This window comes from Petaurus breviceps, unplaced genomic scaffold (genome assembly GCF_028583685.1).
Source record: "Petaurus breviceps papuanus isolate PSGF00001 unplaced genomic scaffold, PetGlider_PUasm1.0 90925, whole genome shotgun sequence".
NCBI classification, from domain to species: Eukaryota; Metazoa; Chordata; class Mammalia; order Diprotodontia; family Petauridae; genus Petaurus; species Petaurus breviceps.
Window position 1 is genome coordinate 28,851,305 of NW_027187380.1, and position 19,135 is coordinate 28,870,439.

Consider the following 19,135-nt stretch of genomic DNA (forward strand, 5'->3'; position numbering starts at 1 on the left):
TCTCTTTGCTTTTGTACAAGCTACTCTGGAATGCCTTCTTTCATCTCTGCCTCTAAGAATCTCTAGCTTTCTTAACCACTTAGCTTAAGTGTTATTTCTTACACAAGACTTTTATGATCCTCTTTACCTTGCAATTTACACAGAATATATTTACTTATATACGTACATGTGTTTCCCACAGTAGAATGTAAATTCCTTGAGGGCAGGGGCTATTTTATTTTTGCCTGTGTATGCCAGTGCCTACCACACTGCACATAACAGGTACTTATAAATATTTGCTGACAGAATGAAAAGGAAACGTGCTAATTACCTGCTTATTCATCTAGACTCTCCTAAGCTCTTTCCAACTTCTTTTCATCACTTGTATTCATGGCTTTTCCTTTTATTTTGCACCACTATACTATACTGTCTAAATTAAAAATGTTTCTTTTATAGGTTAATAAATACTTATTTACATTCTTTAAGGTTAACATCATGTAAGAGGGACATTATGATACCTTGTTTTGCTCCCACAGATGTTAATTGGGAGATAATAAACACTCCCAAGCTGTGGGGGAAGCTCACTTATTTTATCAAGACAATGACCGGGGTGGCTAGGTGGCGCAGTGAATAGAGCACACACCCTGGATTCAGGAGGACCTGAGTTCAAATCCAGCCTCAGACACTTGACACACTTATTAGCTGAGTGACTTTGGGCAAGTCACTTAACCCCAATTGCCCTCCAAAAAGAAGAAAAAAAGAAAGACAATGACCATCCTGACACCAAGAGGAATCAGAAAGGTTGGGAGAGGACAATCCTCAGGCTCAAAGCTGAGAGGTCAGGCCCAAGTCACCAGTGTACTCACTAATGTGTCTGCTCAACTAACCTCATTAATAGGAAGTATGATCTGGGAGGGGGAATATGTAATGAGGACTTGTAGTGGGAGTGTAAAGGAACAGTTGTAACCTTGAGGAGTCTGGATCAATCCCGACTCTGAGAGAAGTCAGAATACCCTAATGATTTTAAATTTGCTCTTGCTTTTGTATGATATGAGTGTCCTTAGTTAGCACCTCACCAGCTTGCTTCTGAAGCAATAACACCTTCCTCTGCCCACTCTGTTTCTGAGTTCTTTCATGGAGAATGAGTCTATTATGTGGCATTTCCTGCCTTGGAAGTCCTGTGAACCCCACAAGTGTGTTTCTCACAATCAGAATCACAAAACACAAAATGGCTATTTTCATATATATACATATATTATATATAAATAAAATTTAGATATTTTAAAAGTGAATAATCCCCCAATTATTAATAATTGACATATACCATTTGATTTGTTGGACAGTTTGGCTCAAAATAATAATAAAGTCAATTTTCCCCATGAATGATGACTGATATTGACAGGAAAACTAGAAAGTATGTTGAATGGCAGAGGAAACCCACGCTCAAATTAACAGTTTGCTAAAAATGAGACATAATTTAATATAGACTAGGCCTAATCTAGTGGGAAAAGTGTTGGTTGGATTGTGAGTCAGAGGAGACAGGTTCAAATATCAGTCCTGCCACTTTATTGTTCACCCAGTCCCTTAGAACTTCTGGATGGACCTATAAACAGATTTGTAAAAACCTCTAAAAAGTTAGGGTTAGACAAGATAACCTCCAAGATTTCCTTCCACATCTAAATTTATGATTCTAAAAAACATTGTAGTCTCTTTTTAAATATAAATTGTTCCTTTCTTGCAGCTTAGTTGAGTGGTTTTCTTAGAACTGGTCTCTAAATATTCCTCAGGTATAATGTCTAGTATACATCAAAGAACATCATTAATAAATGAAATTGGGGAATATCAGATAAATCTATTTCTACCCCAAAGATCAGAAATACAACCTTGTATATCTGGCCACTGGAGTAGTGCTAAACTCAAACCTCTGCAGAATAAAGAAAGAAAGCTAACATTAAGATATTAACACAAAGTAAAAGAAAAAGTCCTAGAGACAAATACAATCCTTACCTCTGCCAGGTACAAGACCTTGGGTGGAGCTCCTTTAAGGTCCAAGTGTACTAGTTGCATTCTAAATGGTGAAGAGCTTGACATTTCAGCATTTATTAATGCTAATTTTTTTAGTTGTCAAGTTCTCTAGTGTGGGCCCTTCTATCAAAAGAAGAAATTAGAGTTATAATTAAACTTCTTGGCATCTCTGTTTTGTTTTGTTTTGTTTTTTTTGGTCTGGATTCATTTTATTTGGCTATGCTTATTTGTTGACAAGCTATTTTTTTTTCATTAAGTTTTAAATTTATTTTTAAACTTTTATTTATTTATTTTTAGTTTTAAACATTCATTTCCACAAGATTTTGAGTTACAAATTTTCTCCCCATCTCTCCCCTACCCCCCACTCTAAGATAGTAAGCCTACTGAATACCCCTTCCCCCAATCTGCTCTCTCTTCTATCCTCCCCTGTCTCCCCCTAACTTTCTAGTAGGGCAAGATGAATTTCTATAACCCAGTTCCTATATATCTTATTTCCCAGTTGCATGTAAAAAGCATTTTTTTTTAACATTTGTTTTTAAAACTTTGATTTCCAGATTCTTTCCCTTCTTCCCTCCTCACCCACCCCCACTGGGAAGACAAGCAATTCAATATAGATTGTATATGTATAGTTATGCAAAACGTTTCCATAGTAGTTATACTGTGAAAGACTAATTATATTTCCCTCCATCCTATCCCGCCCCCCACTTATTGAATTTCCTACTTTGACCGTGTCACTTTTCAAAAAGTTTTTGCTTCTAACTACCCTCTTCCCCAATCTGTCCTCCCTTTTCTCATCCCCCCTCATCCCCTTCCCCCCTATTTTCCTGTAGGGTAAGATACCCAATTGAGTGTGTATGTTATTCCCTCCTTAAGCAAAATTCAGCAAGAATAAGGTTGACCCATTCCCTTTCACCTTCCTACTCTTCCCCTCCATTGTAACAGTTTTCTCTTGCCTCTTTTATATGAGATAATTTATCTTATTCTATCTCTCCCTTTCTCCTTCTCCCATTATATTCCTCTGTCACTTCTTAATTTTATCTTTTAGATATCATTCCTTCCTATTCAGCTGATCTTGTGCCCTCTGTCTATGTATACATGTACACACATATACACACACTCACATATATATGTACACACATACGTATTATATGTGTATACATACATATATGTATTATACATATATGTGTGTATATATATATACACACACATATATATATTCCCTTCAACTATCCTCATAATGACAAAAGTTATATGAGGTACAATTATCATTTTTCCATGTAGGAATATAAACAGTTCAACTTTAATAAGTTCTTTATGATTTTTTTCCTGTTTATCTTCTCATGCTTCTCTTGCTTCTTGTATTTGAAAGTCAAATTTTCTGTTCAGCTCTGATTTTTTCATCAAGAATAATTGAAAGTATTATATATTTAGTGCCATACCAATTAATTTACCAAAAAACTACTTTATAGAGCTAGAAAAAATAGTAACAAAATTCATTTGGAAGAATAAATGGTCCAGAATATCAAGGGAATTAATGAAAAGAAATACTAGGGAAGGTGGACTAGCTATACCAGATTTCAATCTGTATTATAAAGCAGCAGTCATCAAAACTACTTGGTACTGGCTGAGGAACAGAGGAGTGGATCAATGGAATAGATTAGGAACGCAGATTCAGAAGTCAATGACTATAGTAATCTATTATTTGATAAACCCCCAGACCCTGGTTTTTGGGATAAGAACTAACTATTTGACAAAAACTGCTGGGAAAACTAGAATATAGTATGGCAGAAACTGGGCATAGACCATTATCTAACACCACATACCAAAATCAAGTCTAAATGGGTACATGATCTAGGTATAAAGGTTGATACTGTAAGCAGTCTCCTAAAACAAGGAATAGTTTACCTATCAGACTTGTGGAGAGGGAAAGACTTTATGACTAAACAAGAATTAGAGAACATTATAAAATGTAAAATGTATAATTTTGACTACATGAAATTGAAAAGTTTCTGTACAAACAAAGCCAATGTAACCAAGATTAAGAGGGAGGTGGGAAATTGGGAAAGAATCTTTACAACCTATGTCTCTGACAAAGGACTCATTTCTAAAATATACAGAGAATTGAGTCAAATTTATAAGAATACAAGTCATTCCCCAATTGATAATTGGTCAAAGAATATGAACAGGCAGTTTTCAGAGAAAGAAACTAAAGATATCTATAAGCACATGAAGAAATGATCTAATTCACTATTGATTAGAGAAATGCAAATCAAAACAACTCTGAGGTACCACATCTCACCAGTCAGATTGGCTAAGATGACAAAACAGGAAAATGACAAATGCTGGAGAGGATGTGGGCAAATTGGCACACTAATGCATTGCTGGTGGAGTTGTGAACTGATCCAGCCTTTCTGGAGAGCAATCTGGAATTATGCCCAAAAGGCTATAAATACTTTCATACCCTTTGATCCAGCAATACCACTCCTAGGGTTATATCCCAAAGAGATCATAGAAATCGGAGAAAGACCCATATGTACAAAAATGTTTATAGCAGCTCTTTTTGTGGTAGCAAAGAATTGGAAATTAAGGGGGTGCCCATCAATTGGGGAATGGCTGAACAAGTTGTGGTATATCCATGTTATGGAATACTATTGTGCTATAAGAAACGAGGAGCAGACGGTCTTCATATTTGCCTGGAGAGGCTTAAAAGAACTGATGCTGAGTGAGAAGAGTAGAACCAGGAGAAATCTGTACACAATTACAGACACAACGTCTGTGTGATGACCAACTTTGATAGACTGGACTCTTCTCAGCAATGCAGTGATATAAGTCAATCCCAAAAGACTCATGATGGAGAGAAATATGTGCATCCAGAGAAAGAACTAGAAAGAACTAAGTTTATATCCAGGTGGAAGCAAAATATCTGATCGTTTTCCTTCTCTTATTTGGTTTTACGTCCTCTTTACCATTTTTCATTCCAGCTGGTACAATCCGTCCTTATAACCTTACTAATGTATAATGTGAAAGTATTTACAGATCCTATACTTGACTATTAAGCTGCCATGGGGGGGAAAGGAGGGAGGGGGACAAAATGTGAAACTCAAGGAATTGTGGAATTGAATCCTGTAAATTAAAAGGAAACAAACAAATTAATAAAAAAAAAAGATTAAAAAAAAAGAATAATTGAAAGTAAGGGGCAGAGCCAAGATGGTGGAACTTAAGCAGTAACTTATCTGAACTCCTCAGTGAATTCTGTCACTAACCTCTAAAAAGTGAATCTGAAGGGATTTTAGAGTGACAGAATCCATTGGGAGATGGAGCATGGCAGATTCCCAATTCCGGAAAGTGCCCACATAGGACTGGGCAGGGGGAGCATGGAGCATGGGGGGGGGGCTGTACCAGCTCAGACCTGAGAGCAGACCACAGTGGAGTGAGAGTGAGCCCCAGCCAGCGGTAGCGGATCCACCCACCATGAGGGTGATTCACAGACTTCTCACCATGGGAAGGGAGTATCAGTTGGAGCTAGGTAATGAGCTAGGTAAGAGAAAGCGCAGGGCCAGTGGCAGTGACAGCAGCTTCTCCTGGGGCTATCAGCCCACAGCCTGGATGTTTAAAAATCACCTATCTGAACTTCCAGGAGCCAAGACAGCTGCTCTAATCCCCCTCCTTGACCAGGAAAATCCAGAGATTATTGCCCTACCCAGTATAAAATCCTGAAATAGTGGAAGCAGCAGCAGGCTTGGGAATTCTAGAGGAAGGGTGTGACTGAAGCTGTGCTGAGCCTGAAGTGAAGGGCCGGAAGTGTCCCAGCAAGCCCCATCTCAGTGGAAAATCCTGAAGGAGGGGGCGGGGAGAGCTAGCAAGTGTTAACATTAGAAACCCAGGTATGCCTTAGCACAACCAAGGAAATCTGCAGACACCAGCACAGCAGCCCTCAAGCCTCTGAGCCTGCCTGAGCTGTAGCCCAGAGGCACAGAGGTGGAAACCTGAAGTGGACAGACCATCCCTCCCCCACACCTTACTCTGTGAGCCTCAGGGTAACCCAGGGGAAACACTGGGACTCCTGGCCTTGGCCTCAGTCTAGACACCTAGACACTACAGCACACAAAGTCAACAACCAGGCCCCTAGTTCACAGCTTGAAAAGTGTGGGTCAGAGCCCTCTGTACCCCAGAAGCAGAAATCCACTTTAAAAGTCAGGAAATAGGCAATCACAATGGGCAAGAAGGAATCTAGAAAGTCAAGAAGAACAATACAATCCTATTATAGCGAGCAAGAACAACCAAATTCAGAGGACAACATGGACTCTATACTCACACCTGAGACCACAGAGGGATATATGAACTGGTCTCAAGCCCAAAAAGCATTCTTGGAAGAGCTCAAGAAAGATTTTAAAAGCCAAATTAGAGAGAAAGAAGATAAATTGACCAATTCTTTTCAAATTACATTAATCAAAATAGGAAAAAAAAATCTCACTGAAGGAAACAAATCCTTAGAAAGTGAAATTTGTAAACTGGGATGGGAGGTTCAAAATCTAACTGGAGAAAATACCTCCCTAAAAACAAAATCTGAATATACAGAAAAGGAGCTTCAAAAACTGAGGAACATAATTCACTAAAAATTGGAATCAGTCAAATCGAAGCAATGCCTCTATAACACATCAAGAATCAGTCAAACAAAACATAAAGATTGAAAAATTAGAAGAAAGTGCAAAACATATCATTGGAAAAACAACTGACCTGGAGAACAGATGCAGGAGAGAAACTTAAGAATTACTGGTCTACTGGAAAGCCATGATGAAAAAAAAAAAGCCTGGAAAACATCCTCCAAGAGATCATCAAAGAAAACTGTCCTGAGGTCCTAGAGGATAAAATAATTATTGAAAGAATTCACCAGACTCCTCCTGAAAGAGATCCCAAATTGAAAAGTCAAAGAAATATAGTAGCCAAATTCCAGAATTATAAGGTCAGGGAGAAAATACTGCAAGCAGCCAGAAGGAAACAATTCAAATATCATGGAACTTCAGTCAGGACCTAGCAGCTTCTACATTAAAAGATCGGAGGGATTGGAATTTGATATTTCATAAGGCAAATGAGCTTGGACTGCAACCAAAGATCAACTACCCAGCAAAACTGAGCATAATCTTTCAGGCAAGGAGATGCATATTCAATGACATAAGGGACTTCCAGACTTTCCTGATGAAAGAGACAGAGATCAATGGAAAATCTGGACTACAAATACAAGACTCAAGAGAGACATAAAAAGGTAAACAAGGAAAACAAACACACACACACACACATATACACATAACTTGTGATTCAATGAGAGCAAACTGTTTACCTCCCTATATGGGAAGGTGATACCTATCAATATTGAGGTTTACATAATTATCGTGACATTTAAAAGGGATATACATAGATAGAGGGTATGGGTATAAATGAACTAAATTGATGATAAAAAAAAAAACCTTATGAAGGAGTATAAAAGGACTGTAATGGAAGAAAAGGAGAAGGCAGAAAAGGGTAAATTATGCCACATGAAGAGGCATAAAAACGTACTATAGTAGATGGAAAGAAGGGAGGGAAATGAACATCATATTAACTTTATTCTCATTAGTTCTGGTTCAAGGAGTGATAAACATAATCAGTTAAGTTTAAGATTCTAACGTGAAAAGACATAAAAAAACTCATAATAGAGGGAAAGGAGGGAGGGAGAGGAGCACTGTATGAAATTTACTCTCATCAGTTTGGGTTCAAGGAAGGAATAACATACTCTATTAAGCGTAAAAACTACAGGCAATAAGAGAGGTAAGGGGTAAAAAGAGGGGATGGTTAGAAAGCAGGGAAATAGTAGTAAAGGGGAAGGGGAGCTAAAGAGAGGGAGGTGCATAGGGAGGGAATACTGAGGGAGGCAATGGTCAAAAGGAAAACTCTTAAGGAGAGGAAAGGAGAAGGAAGAAGTAAAAACATAAACAGGGGAGGAAATAGGATGGAGGGAAAGATGCAGATAGTAATCATAACTGTGAATGGGATGAACTCTCCCATAAAACAGAGGCAGACAGCAGAATGTAGATTAAAAACCATAATCCTACAACATGCTCTCTACAAGAAACACATTTGAAACAAGGGGATACATACAGGGTAAAGGTAAAAGGCTGGAGTAGAATATATCATCCTTCAGCTAAAGTAAAAAAAGCAGGGGTAGCAATCCTTATCTAAGATAAAGCAAAAGCAAAAATAGATCTAATTAAAAGAGATAAAGAAGGAAACTATATCCTGCTAAAAGGCACCATGGAGATTTAAGCAATATATTAATATTACTTTAATTAATATATAATAATATATTAATATATAATAATTTAATTAATTAATATATAATAATATATTAATATAATAAAAAAACTTAACATATATGCACCAAGCGGTATAGCATCCAAATTCCTAGAGGAGAAATTAAGGGAATTCGAGGAAGAAATAGACAGCAAAACTAGACTAGTGGGGGACCTTAATCTCCCCTTCTCTGAACTTGATAAATATAACCTCAAAAACAACAAGAAAGAAGTTAAGGAGGTGAATAGAATTTTAGAGAGGGTAGATATGATAGATCCCTGGAGAAAACTGAATGGGGATAAAAAGGAATACACCTTCTCAGCAGTACATGGTACATACACAAAATTGACCATGTGTTAAGGCATAAAAATCTCGCAATTCAGTACAGAAAGGCAGAAATATTAAATGCATCCTTCTCAGATCATGATGCAATAAAAATTATATGCAATAAAGGGCCATGGAAAGATAGACTAAAAACTGGAAACTAAATAATTTAATCCTAAAGAATGAGTGGGTCAAACAAGAAATTACAGAAATAATCAGTAACTTCATTCAAGAGAATGACAATAATGAGACAACATACCAAAACTTGTAGGAAGCAGCAAAAGCATTACTTAGGGGAAGTTTTATATCCCTGAATGCATACGTGAAAAAAACAGAGAAAATGAAGGTCAATAAATTGGGCATTCAACTGAAAATGCTAAAAAAAGAACAAACTGAAAATCCCCAATTAAATACTAAATTAGAAATATTGAAAACCAAAGGAGAGATTAATAAAATTGAAATTAATAAAACTATTGAATTAACAAATAAAACTAAGAGCTGGTTTTATGAAAAAAAAAAAACAATAAAATTGATAGATCTTTAGTCAATACTATTGAAAAAAAAGAAAACCAAATTATGAGTTTCAAAAATTAAAAGGGTGAATCTACCTTCAATGAAGAGGAAATTAAAACAATAATTAGGAATTATTTTGCCCAATTGTATGCACATAAATTTGACAATCTTCGTGAGATGGATGAATATTTACACAAATTTAAGTTGCCCAGACAAACTGAAGAGGAGTAAATTGCTTAAATAACCCCATCTGAGAAAAAAGAAATTAGACTAGATGTCAATGAACTCCCTAGGAAAAAATCTCCAGGGCCAGATGAATTTACTAGCAAATTCTATCAAACATTTAAAGAACAGGGGGTGGCTAGGTGGCACAGTGAGTAAAGTGCCGGCCCTGGAGTCAGGAGGACCTGAGTTCAGTTCCAGCCTCAGACACTTAACACCCACTCAAAAAAACTAGCCGTGTAACCTTGGGCAAGTTACTTAACCCCAGTTGCCCTCCAAAAAAGGCAAAAAAACCAAACCCAAAAACATTTAAAGAACAATTGATTCTAATAACTTTACAAACTATTTGGGAAAATTGGGGGAAACGGAGTACTACCAAATTCTTTTTATGACACAAATATGGTACTGATACCTAAATCAGGAAGAGACAAAACAGAGAAATAAAATTATAAACCAATTTCTGTTATGAATATAGATGCATAAATTTTAAATAAAATATTAGCAAAAAGACTACAGCAACTTAACATGAGAATAATACACTTTGATCAAGTAGGATTTATTCCAGAAATGCAAGGACAATATTGGGAAAACTATCAGTATAATTGATCACATCAACAAGAAAAGTAGCAGAAACCATATGATTATCTTAATAGATGCATAAAAAGCTTTTGACAAAATACAACAACTATTCCTATGAAAAACACTAGAAAGTATGGGAATAAATGGAGTATTGCTTAAAATAATAGGTAGCATCTATCTAAAACCATCAGCAAGTATAATATGTAATGGGGATAAGCTAGAAGCATTTCCAATAAGATCAGGGGTGAAACAAGGATGTCCACAATCACCCCTCTTATTCAACTTGTTACTAGAAATGTGAGCAGTAGAAATAAGAGAAGAAAAAGAAACTGAAGGAATCATATTAGGCAAAGAGATTAAGCTATCACTCTTTGCAGATGATATGAAGATATACTTAGAGAATACTAGAAAATCAATTAAAAAACTACTTGAGATAATAAATAAATTTGGCAAAGTTGCAGGATATAAAATAAACCCACATAAATCCTCGGCATTCCTATATCGTTCTTTAAAAAAAAAAAAAAAATATATATATATATATATATATTTTTTAGTTTTCAACATTCATTTCCACAAGATTTTGAGTTAGTTTTTTTCTCCCCATCTTTCTACTACCCCACCCCAAAATAGCAAGCCTAATGAATACCTCTTCCCCCAATCTGTTCTCTTATATCCTCCCCCATCACCCCTCCCTAACTTTCCAGTAGTGCAAGATGGGTTTCTATACCCTATTACCTGTATATCTTATTTCCTAGTTGCATGTAAAAAATTTTTTTTAAACATTTGTTTTTAAAATTTTGAGTTCCAGATTTTTTCCCTTCTTCCTTCCTCACCCACTCCAACTGGGAAGATAAGCAATTCAATATAGTTTGTACATGTGTAGTTGCCCAATTCATTTCCATAGTAGTTATATTGTGAAAGACTAACTATATTTTCCTCCATCCTATCTCACCCCCCACTTATTCTATTTTCTCCTTTGACCCTATCCCTTTTCAAAAATGTTTACTTCTAACTACCCTCTCCCCCAATCTGCCCCCCCCTTCTAAAATCCCCATCTTATCCCCATGTTATTCTTTCCTTAAGCTAAGTTCAATGAGCATCAGGTTTTCTCATTCCCTTTCACCTTCCTGCTCTTCCCCTCCATTGTAACAATTTTCTCTTGCCTCTTTTATATGAGATAATGTACCCTATTCTATCTCTCCCTTTCTCCTTCTCCCACTATATTCCTCCCTCACCTCTTCATTTTATTTTTTAGCTATCATCCCTTCCTATTCAATTGATTCTGTGTCCTCTGTCTATGTATACATGAACATACACATGCCCACACTCACATACATATTTATATACATATACACCCTCCTATACATACATATATATGTATCTATACGTATATATTCCCTTCAAGTATCCTCATACTGAGAATTCTTATGAGTTACAATTATCATTTTTCCATGTAGGAATGTAAATAGTTCAACGGTAATAAATTCCTTATGATTTCTTTTTCCTGTTTACCTTCTCATGCTTCTTGTATTTGAAAGTCAAATTTTCCGTTCAGCTCTGTTTTTTTCATCAAGAATGCTTGAAAATCCTCTACTTCATTGAATGACCATATTTTCCTCTGTAGGATTAATACTCAGTTTTGCTGGGTAGGTGATTCTTGGTTTTAGTCCTAGCTTCTTTGACCTCCGGAATATCATATTCCAAGCCCTTAGATCCCTTAATATAGAGGCTGCTTGGTCTTGTGTTCTCCTGATTGTGTTTCCACAAGACTCAAATTGTTTCTTCCTGGCTTCTTGCAGTATTTTCTCCTTTATCTGGGAGCTCTGGAATATGGCTATAATATTCCTAGGAGTTTTCTTTTTGGGATCTTTTTCAAGAGGTGACTGGTGAATTCTTTCAATTTCTATTTTGCCCTCTGGTTCTAGAATATCAGGGCAATTTTGCGCAATAGTTTCTTGAAAGATGGTGTCTGGGCTCTTTTTTTGATCATGGCTTTCAGGAAGTCCAATAATTTTTAAATTCTCTCTCCTGGATCTATTTTCCAGGTAAGTGGTTTTTCCAATGAGATATTTCACATTTCCTTCTATTTTTTCAATTGTTTGGATCTGTTTTATAGTATCTTGATTTCTCATAAAGTCATTAGCTTCTATTTGCTCCAGTCTAATTTTGAAGGAGTTATTCTCTTCAGTGAGTTTTTGAAATTTCTTTTCCATCTGGCAAATTCAGTTTTTTAAGGCATTCTTCTCATTGCCTTTTTGGGCTTCTTTTGCCATTTGAGGCAGTCTATTTTTTAAGGTGTTAAATTTTCTTCAGTAATTTTTTTCGGCCTTGTTTAGCAGGCTGCTGACTCACTTTTCATGATTTTCTTCCACCATTTTCATTTCTCTTCCAAATTTTTCCTCCACTTCTCTTACTTGATTTTCAAAATCCTTCTTGAGCTCCTCCATGGCCTGTAAGCAGTTCATTTTTTTTTTTTTGGAAGCTTTTGATGCAGAAGTTTTGACTTTGCTGTTTTCTTCTGGTTCCATGTTTTGATCCTTTCTGTCCCCAAAAATGATTCTGTGGTCTGATTGTGCTTCCTCTGCTTGCTCATATTGTCAGCCAATTACTTGACTCTTTGCCATGACTGAGCTCTTTGCCATGGTAGAACTCTGTTTCCAGAGTGGAGAGAGCTGTTTCCCAAATTGCTGGGCTTTTCACAAATGTTGTTAGAGGTATGAGGAAGATGCCCTCTCTATAGTCACCACAAACTCTGGAACACTGGCATTCCTCACCACGGGACCACCACCCAAGACTGTGACTTAGATCCAAGCAGGTCAAAGCAAGAGCGATTACCTTCTGAACAGTCGTTTGGTCCCCTTATGATCTGCAGGCCAGGAGCTCTGGAGACAGTCTGTGCAGGGGCCTCCTCTGCCACCTGTTGCCCCAGTGCAGGGGCCAGACTGTGGTCTTCCATCACCTCATTCTAACAGGGTTCCCCACTGACCTTTTACTTTCTCTTTGGTGTTCATGAGTTGAGAAGTCTGGAAACTGCCACAGCTGCTGGTGATTCACTTCCCTGAAGTCTCCTCTGGCCTGTCTGTTGCACTGGCTGGGGCTGCCCCAGATCTGGGCCAGCATAGTTCACATGGGACTGTGCATGACTCCCAGCTTGGTGCAACAGCCCTTCCCTGTTGCCCTGCCAGTCTGCCTTCAGTAGGAGATTTGTTTCTCTCTGTCACTTTGTGGGTTCTGTAGCTCTAAAATTTGTTTAGAGTCATATTTTACAGGAATTTGAAGTGGTTGGTATGGGAGCTTAAGTAAGTTCCTGCTTTTACTCCACCATCTTGGCTCGGCCCCCCCATCTCTGGTCTTATATTCGCTCTTTTACTTTATTCTCTATGACATTGGCTTCCAAAGTTTTTGTGGTTGTGTGGAATCAGGGTGGAAAGATGGGTCACATCCCACCCTCCCTACAACAGCAAATCATGGGGCATATCTTTAACATAGTCATACCTACCCTTTAACATTACAATATAACTATTAATTATACCATGTTTTAGCCAGACCCCTGAAATACTTTAACCCCTACTCTGGCAGTCATAGTAACAGTTGTGCAAAGGCCACTGGGAAATCCCCTTCCTTCACTTCAGCATAGCCTAGTAAGGTAAAACAAGATCAAAAGAAGTAATAGTCCATTGCCTGTCTAGGAGAAAGACTCAACAAGACACTGTGATTATAAATGAGCTTCAGCTTCCCTATCTTAAAAACTAAAGAATACTCATCATCTCAAAGGATGGAAATAAAATACAATATACTATAATATATTAATTAATTAATATAATAATTACAGTTGAGTGAAAGCAGGAGAAAGTGTAAAAATCATTAAGATGAGTTTGGGGTTGAATTAATTTTTTTTTGTGGAAAAATTATGAATGGCAGGGGAAGAGAATAAGCATTTTATAGAGCCTATTATGTACCAGGCTGTGGGCTAACCACTTTCTATAAATATTATCTCATTTGATCCTTATAACAATACTGGAAGATAGGTGTATCATTATACAGATGAGGAAAATGAGGCAAATAGGGGTTTTGCCCAGGTCACACAGTTAGTAAGTACATGAAACTGGGATTTGAACCCAGGTTTTTCTTACTCCAGCCCCACAGCTCTATCCACTGTGCTATCAGCTTCTTTATAAAGGTTTGCATAGTTTGTTCAGTTTAATATTAAAGTTAGTACACATTCCTTGAGTTTATGCCATCAAAGAAGCAGGGAGGAAGAAGCTCTAGGTCTTACTCTGCTGGGTAGGGAAGCAGTCTGGAAAAACAAGCAAGCAAACAAACAAAGCCAATATTACAAAACCCAATAATCATTTGGAAGATGCATAATCTAAAGTCTATAAACTGACTATATCTAATGCTAAATAAGAAGCTTGTTATGTGTTGTGGCAAGGTTTTTTGGTACTTAAAATAAATTTTGCATGGAAACAATAAAGCAAAATCCTATTAGACTTTCATTTAAAAAAAATCAGAACAAAAAAATTTGCCCCCACAAAATCACTTAGAGGGCAGAAAACAACAGAATGACTTTTCAGAATCAATATCATGAAGTATATACAGACACATATGGGCCGATGGTAACTATTTAGATAATCTTGACAAATTGAAGCTGTCTCAAATGTTGACTTTCTTTAAAATCTTATAAACTACTTCCATCTAACTGTGGCCTTGTACAGAATAGGGTTAACGAAACTTCTGAAAAGGAACACTTTTCATCAGTACAGAAATTCTATCTTAACCTCCACATATATTTTGAATGCCTGTTTCCTCCTTTCTTAAAGACCGCTTCCTTCAATTGCTCATCCAAAAGTAGCAAAGTAATCAAGTTCAGAAGCAGCATTTATTAAGTATTTACTATGTGCTAGGTACTGTGCTAAACTCTGGGAATTTAAATATAAACAAAAAGAAAGACCATTCCTGTTCTCATAAAGCTTACATTCTACTGGAGGAAGATAATACATAAAACGTAGTTGAAAATGGCGAAAGGATTAGGGTGAGGTGGTGAAGTCCAGAGAATAAAGGATAGCTAGTCTGGGCCTTTGCTAAAAATAGAGGTTCTTGGAGTAACTCACCAATAGGAAAAGGGGGTAGCTGAAGCATGGTACTTAAGTCTGGAGGAGGAAACATCCTGGTCTGGGCCCTTCCTCAAAATGGAAGATATGAAAACCTAAAAATTTTACCTAAAGCAGGTATGATCACGGTTTCTTTATTAACATAAACTACTGTGAAGACATAATGAAAAGGAAACAAAAAGAAGTGGATTTTTTTTTTCATTCATGCTGACAAATTTTTTAGTATTGAGGAATATGAGTATATATTTCATAACTAATATTCTTAAGATTTGGATTTACTTTCCCTCTTCTTCCAGAGAGTAACTGGAGAGTTTGGGGGGAAATTTGACCATTCCTTAAGGCTTGGTAGCATTAAGCCTTAACCTGATAGGTCTTACCTATGAGAAAACTCTGAAAGAACAGCAAGACTTTATATTTGTTTTTATGTGATTTCAAATTCCATTGTACTTCCTCCACCTCTACTGACCTGGCCTACCTGGGTTAAGAAGAGAAATGTCATTCCATCTAGTTCTTTCCACAGGTAACCTGCCCAATGTGGGCACTTCCTCTCCCTCCTCAACTTTCTTTTAACCTACACACAGCTGCTCAAAGCCCTGAGAACTCCACTCTACCAACATTGATAATGTACCTGAACTCATTCCTCTATGATAAACAAACTCATACCTGCCATAACTTTCCACACACTCCAGTGATTCTACCTCGACTCCTGCACCCCCAACAATCATTACTTAAACCTGTTCTTTGATCTGAATTGTGCACTCCCTTATTCCCATTCCCTTCAACATCACCCCAGTCCAAATGTTGCATTCTAAAGCTACCCACCTCTTCCACTGGACTCTCTGGAATTCCTCTCCCATAGGCAACAAAACTGCTCTCTGCTTTTACTGTTTCCTTTTCTACTCTTTCCATCTTTTGTCTCTCAAAGACACTTGGCTCCCTCCTAAGGGCATAGTATCCCAGAATACCCTTTCTAGTACTGGTTGCACTTTTACTCATACCTCAGACTCACTGGTTGAGTTGGGGCAGTATGAATACTTGCTTCCTGTTGCAACTTCCAGGTTCTTCCTCTACTACCATCACTCAGTAACCTCTCATCCTTTGAAGTTCACTCAATCCATATTTACCACCCAATAAAGATTTTGATAGTCATTATCTACTGACTTCCAGAAACTCCTCTTCTTTCCTCAATGCCTGACTCACAGACTTTCTCTTCTAACTCCTGCCATGAAACTAGGGGACTTTCAACATACGTATTGACATTCTTTCAAATACCTGAATCTCCTAGCTCTTCAACTTACTTCACATTCACAGGACCTTCTCCTTTACCTCATCTTAGTTATACACAAAGATGAGCATGCTCTTGATCTTATCACTGCCTACAAATGTTCCACTTTTCCTGATCATGAAACTCTGAAATTCCTTTATTGGACCACAATTATCATTCCATTTCTCCCTCTCCCTTGCAACTCTAAACCCTGGTCATTGTTCTGTGATCTCCTATCTACTGACCCCTGAGTTCTTTCCCAGGCCTAGCTACACTGCCTTTTCCCCTGAAATGGCTACATTTGCCTCTCTTCTCCACCTTGACTCCTTCGTGAACTACTTCAACTCTACACTGTCCTCTTAAGTCCCCTGCTTCCTTTATTCTATTGTCAGTCTTGTCCTACCAAGCCTTGGATTACTCTCACCATTTGCTGCTTTCAGTCTTACTCATACTCTGCTGAAATGGAGCCAAGAGCTGAAATAAATCATGAAACTGTGCTGACTGGGCTCACTATAGATTTCAACTAGGTCCTAACTGGTCAAGGATAATAAAGACTGAAAAACAAAAAGCCAATGGAGTAATTTTTGAGAGAGCAGTTCCTAGTAAACCTCTCTGTAGTATTTATACCTCCTTCTCTCTGACACTGCTACTACCCTGGATGCCCAGTAGACATCTTAAATTAAACATGTCCAAAAGAGAATTCATTATCTTCTTTAACTCTTCCCCGTAGTAGCATAGTATTGCCCTCTATTACTATATAGGTCCCCTATTACTATAGAGGGCAATACTATGCTCCCAGTCTTTCAGGCTCACAACTTAGGAGTTATCTTACTACTCACTATTTCTCTACTTCTCTTCTCTAGGGGGGGCAGAGGCTGACTCATTTTCTGAACATTTTATTCCTTCCTAGAATGTGATGCTCAAAGAATTCCAATTTGACACTCTCCATAGGATTTTACAATCATGTATTATACATACATTGGGAATAGGGATAAGGATTGGACTTGTGATTTCACTGATATAGAAAACTCTTTTAACTAAGGGAGGGTGGGCACCTTCTCTGCAATTTCACATTAGAGAGTTGCCTAGAGCACTCAGAGGCTGATTTACCCAAGGCCACACAGTCTTTCTGGCTCCAAGACCAGCTCTCAAGCTTTCTATCCATTACCTTAGGATTGCTTCTAGAGGTTAACATGCATTAAAACAAATACAAATATCATGCATATTAATAAATTCAACTCATGAATTACAACTAGTCAGCTGGTCAATAAACATTTATCAAGTGTCAACTACATGCCAGGCACTATACTAAGTGCTGGAGATACAAAAAGAAGCAAAAAGATACTCCCTGCCTTTAAGGAGTTCACAGTCTAGCAGGGAAGACAATAGCAAACAAATAAGTAGAGACGGAAGCTACCTAGAGGATAATAACTAAGAGAAGAGAGGCGCTAGAATTGAGAAGGATTGGAAAAGGCTCCCCTGCAGAAGGCAGGATTTCAGCTGGGTCTTGAAGGAAGCTAGGGAAGCCAGTAGGCAGAGATCAAGAGAGAGAAAATGCTAGGAATGGGGGACAGTCAGAAAAAATGCCTGGAGCTGAGAGCTGGCATATCTTATTCATGGAACAGCAGAGGCCAGTGTCATTGGATTGAAGAGTATGTGATGGGCCATGAGGTAGCCTTCTACCTGGAAAGTGTGGTGGTGGTGGGGAGGGGGTCTAGGTTATGAAGGTCTTTGAACATCAGACAGAGGATTTTGTATTTGATCCTGGAAGTGATGAGGCAGCTAGGCTGCTCAGTGAATAGAGCACTGGGCCCTGAATTAGGAAGACCTGAGTTCAGATCTGACCTCAGACACTTACTAGCTGTGTAACCCTGGACAAGTCACTTAACCCTGTTTGCCTCAGTTTCCTCATCTGTAAAATGGAGAAGGAAATGGCAAACCATTCCAGAAGATTCCATGGACAGTATTTAGCATGCCATGCCCCAAGGAGTCAAGAAGAATTGGATAAGACTGAACAACAACAACCTGGAGGTGATAGGGAGTCTCTGGAGTTTATTGACTATGGCAGTGACATGAGCTTTAGGAAAATTTTAGTGGCTGAATAGAAGATGGACTTAAGTGGAAAGAGACTTGAGGAAGCCTGAGACCAAGCAGCAGGCTACGGCAATGATCCAATAGTGAGGTGATAGGGGCTTACACCAGAGGTGTGGCAGTGTCAGTGGAGAGAAAAGGGGCATATTAGAGAGATGTTGCAAAGATGAAATCAACAGACTGGAAATGCCGGTGGTGAGAGACTGTAAGGATTTGAAGGTGACATCTAGGTTTTGAGTCTGACAGACTTGAAGGATGCTGTTGCCCTTGGGGTTTAGGGTGAAATCTGGTTATTTACAAAATGCTAAGCAAGAAAACAATTGAAATAAGCCTTAAAGGGCTTGACTTACTTAAGCAAAACAATTTAAAATATTTTAGCATATTAATGATTTGCAGAATTCAAATCCAGCCCCAGACACAGGCTGGATGTACAAATCTGGGAATGTCACTTCCCCTCCCTGAGCCTATTTACCCAACTATAAAATGGGCTTAATAATGTACCTTCCAAGGCTGTGAGGATCAAATAAGGTAATACACGCAAAGCATTTTGCAAGCTTTAAAGAACTATATAAATGTTAGCTATCATTACATATTGATTTCTTAAAACAAGGGGCTCTGATATGGACACAAAAGGTGCCCTAAGAGTTAAGATTAAGAGTTACTTTCCCAGGCCCCTTAAGGGGGTTTGAGGCTCATTTCA

General features: G+C 37.8%; 2 protein-coding genes across 19 annotated transcripts in view; one reads left to right on the forward strand and one right to left on the reverse strand.

Moving 5' to 3' along the window:
* The window catches only part of OGFOD3 (2-oxoglutarate and iron dependent oxygenase domain containing 3), a 138,117-nt gene that overhangs the window by 53,459 nt on the left and 65,523 nt on the right, over window positions 1–19,135 (forward strand). The gene's annotated exons all lie outside the window — the stretch shown is intronic.
* Window positions 1–19,135, reverse strand: part of HEXD (hexosaminidase D) — a 53,394-nt gene that overhangs the window by 32,669 nt on the left and 1,590 nt on the right. For 4 of the 7 annotated variants that reach the window (XM_069076667.1, XM_069076671.1, XM_069076666.1 and 1 more), the window contains exon 2: window positions 1,987–2,127. In XM_069076667.1, coding sequence (XP_068932768.1) covers window positions 1,987–2,070 — 84 coding nt within the window. In that variant the 5' untranslated portion in view covers window positions 2,071–2,127. Of the gene's footprint in view, window positions 1–1,986; window positions 2,128–6,741; window positions 6,863–19,135 lie in introns of those variants that run through there. The other 3 variants (XM_069076669.1, XM_069076670.1, XM_069076672.1) reach the window with 3 other exon arrangements.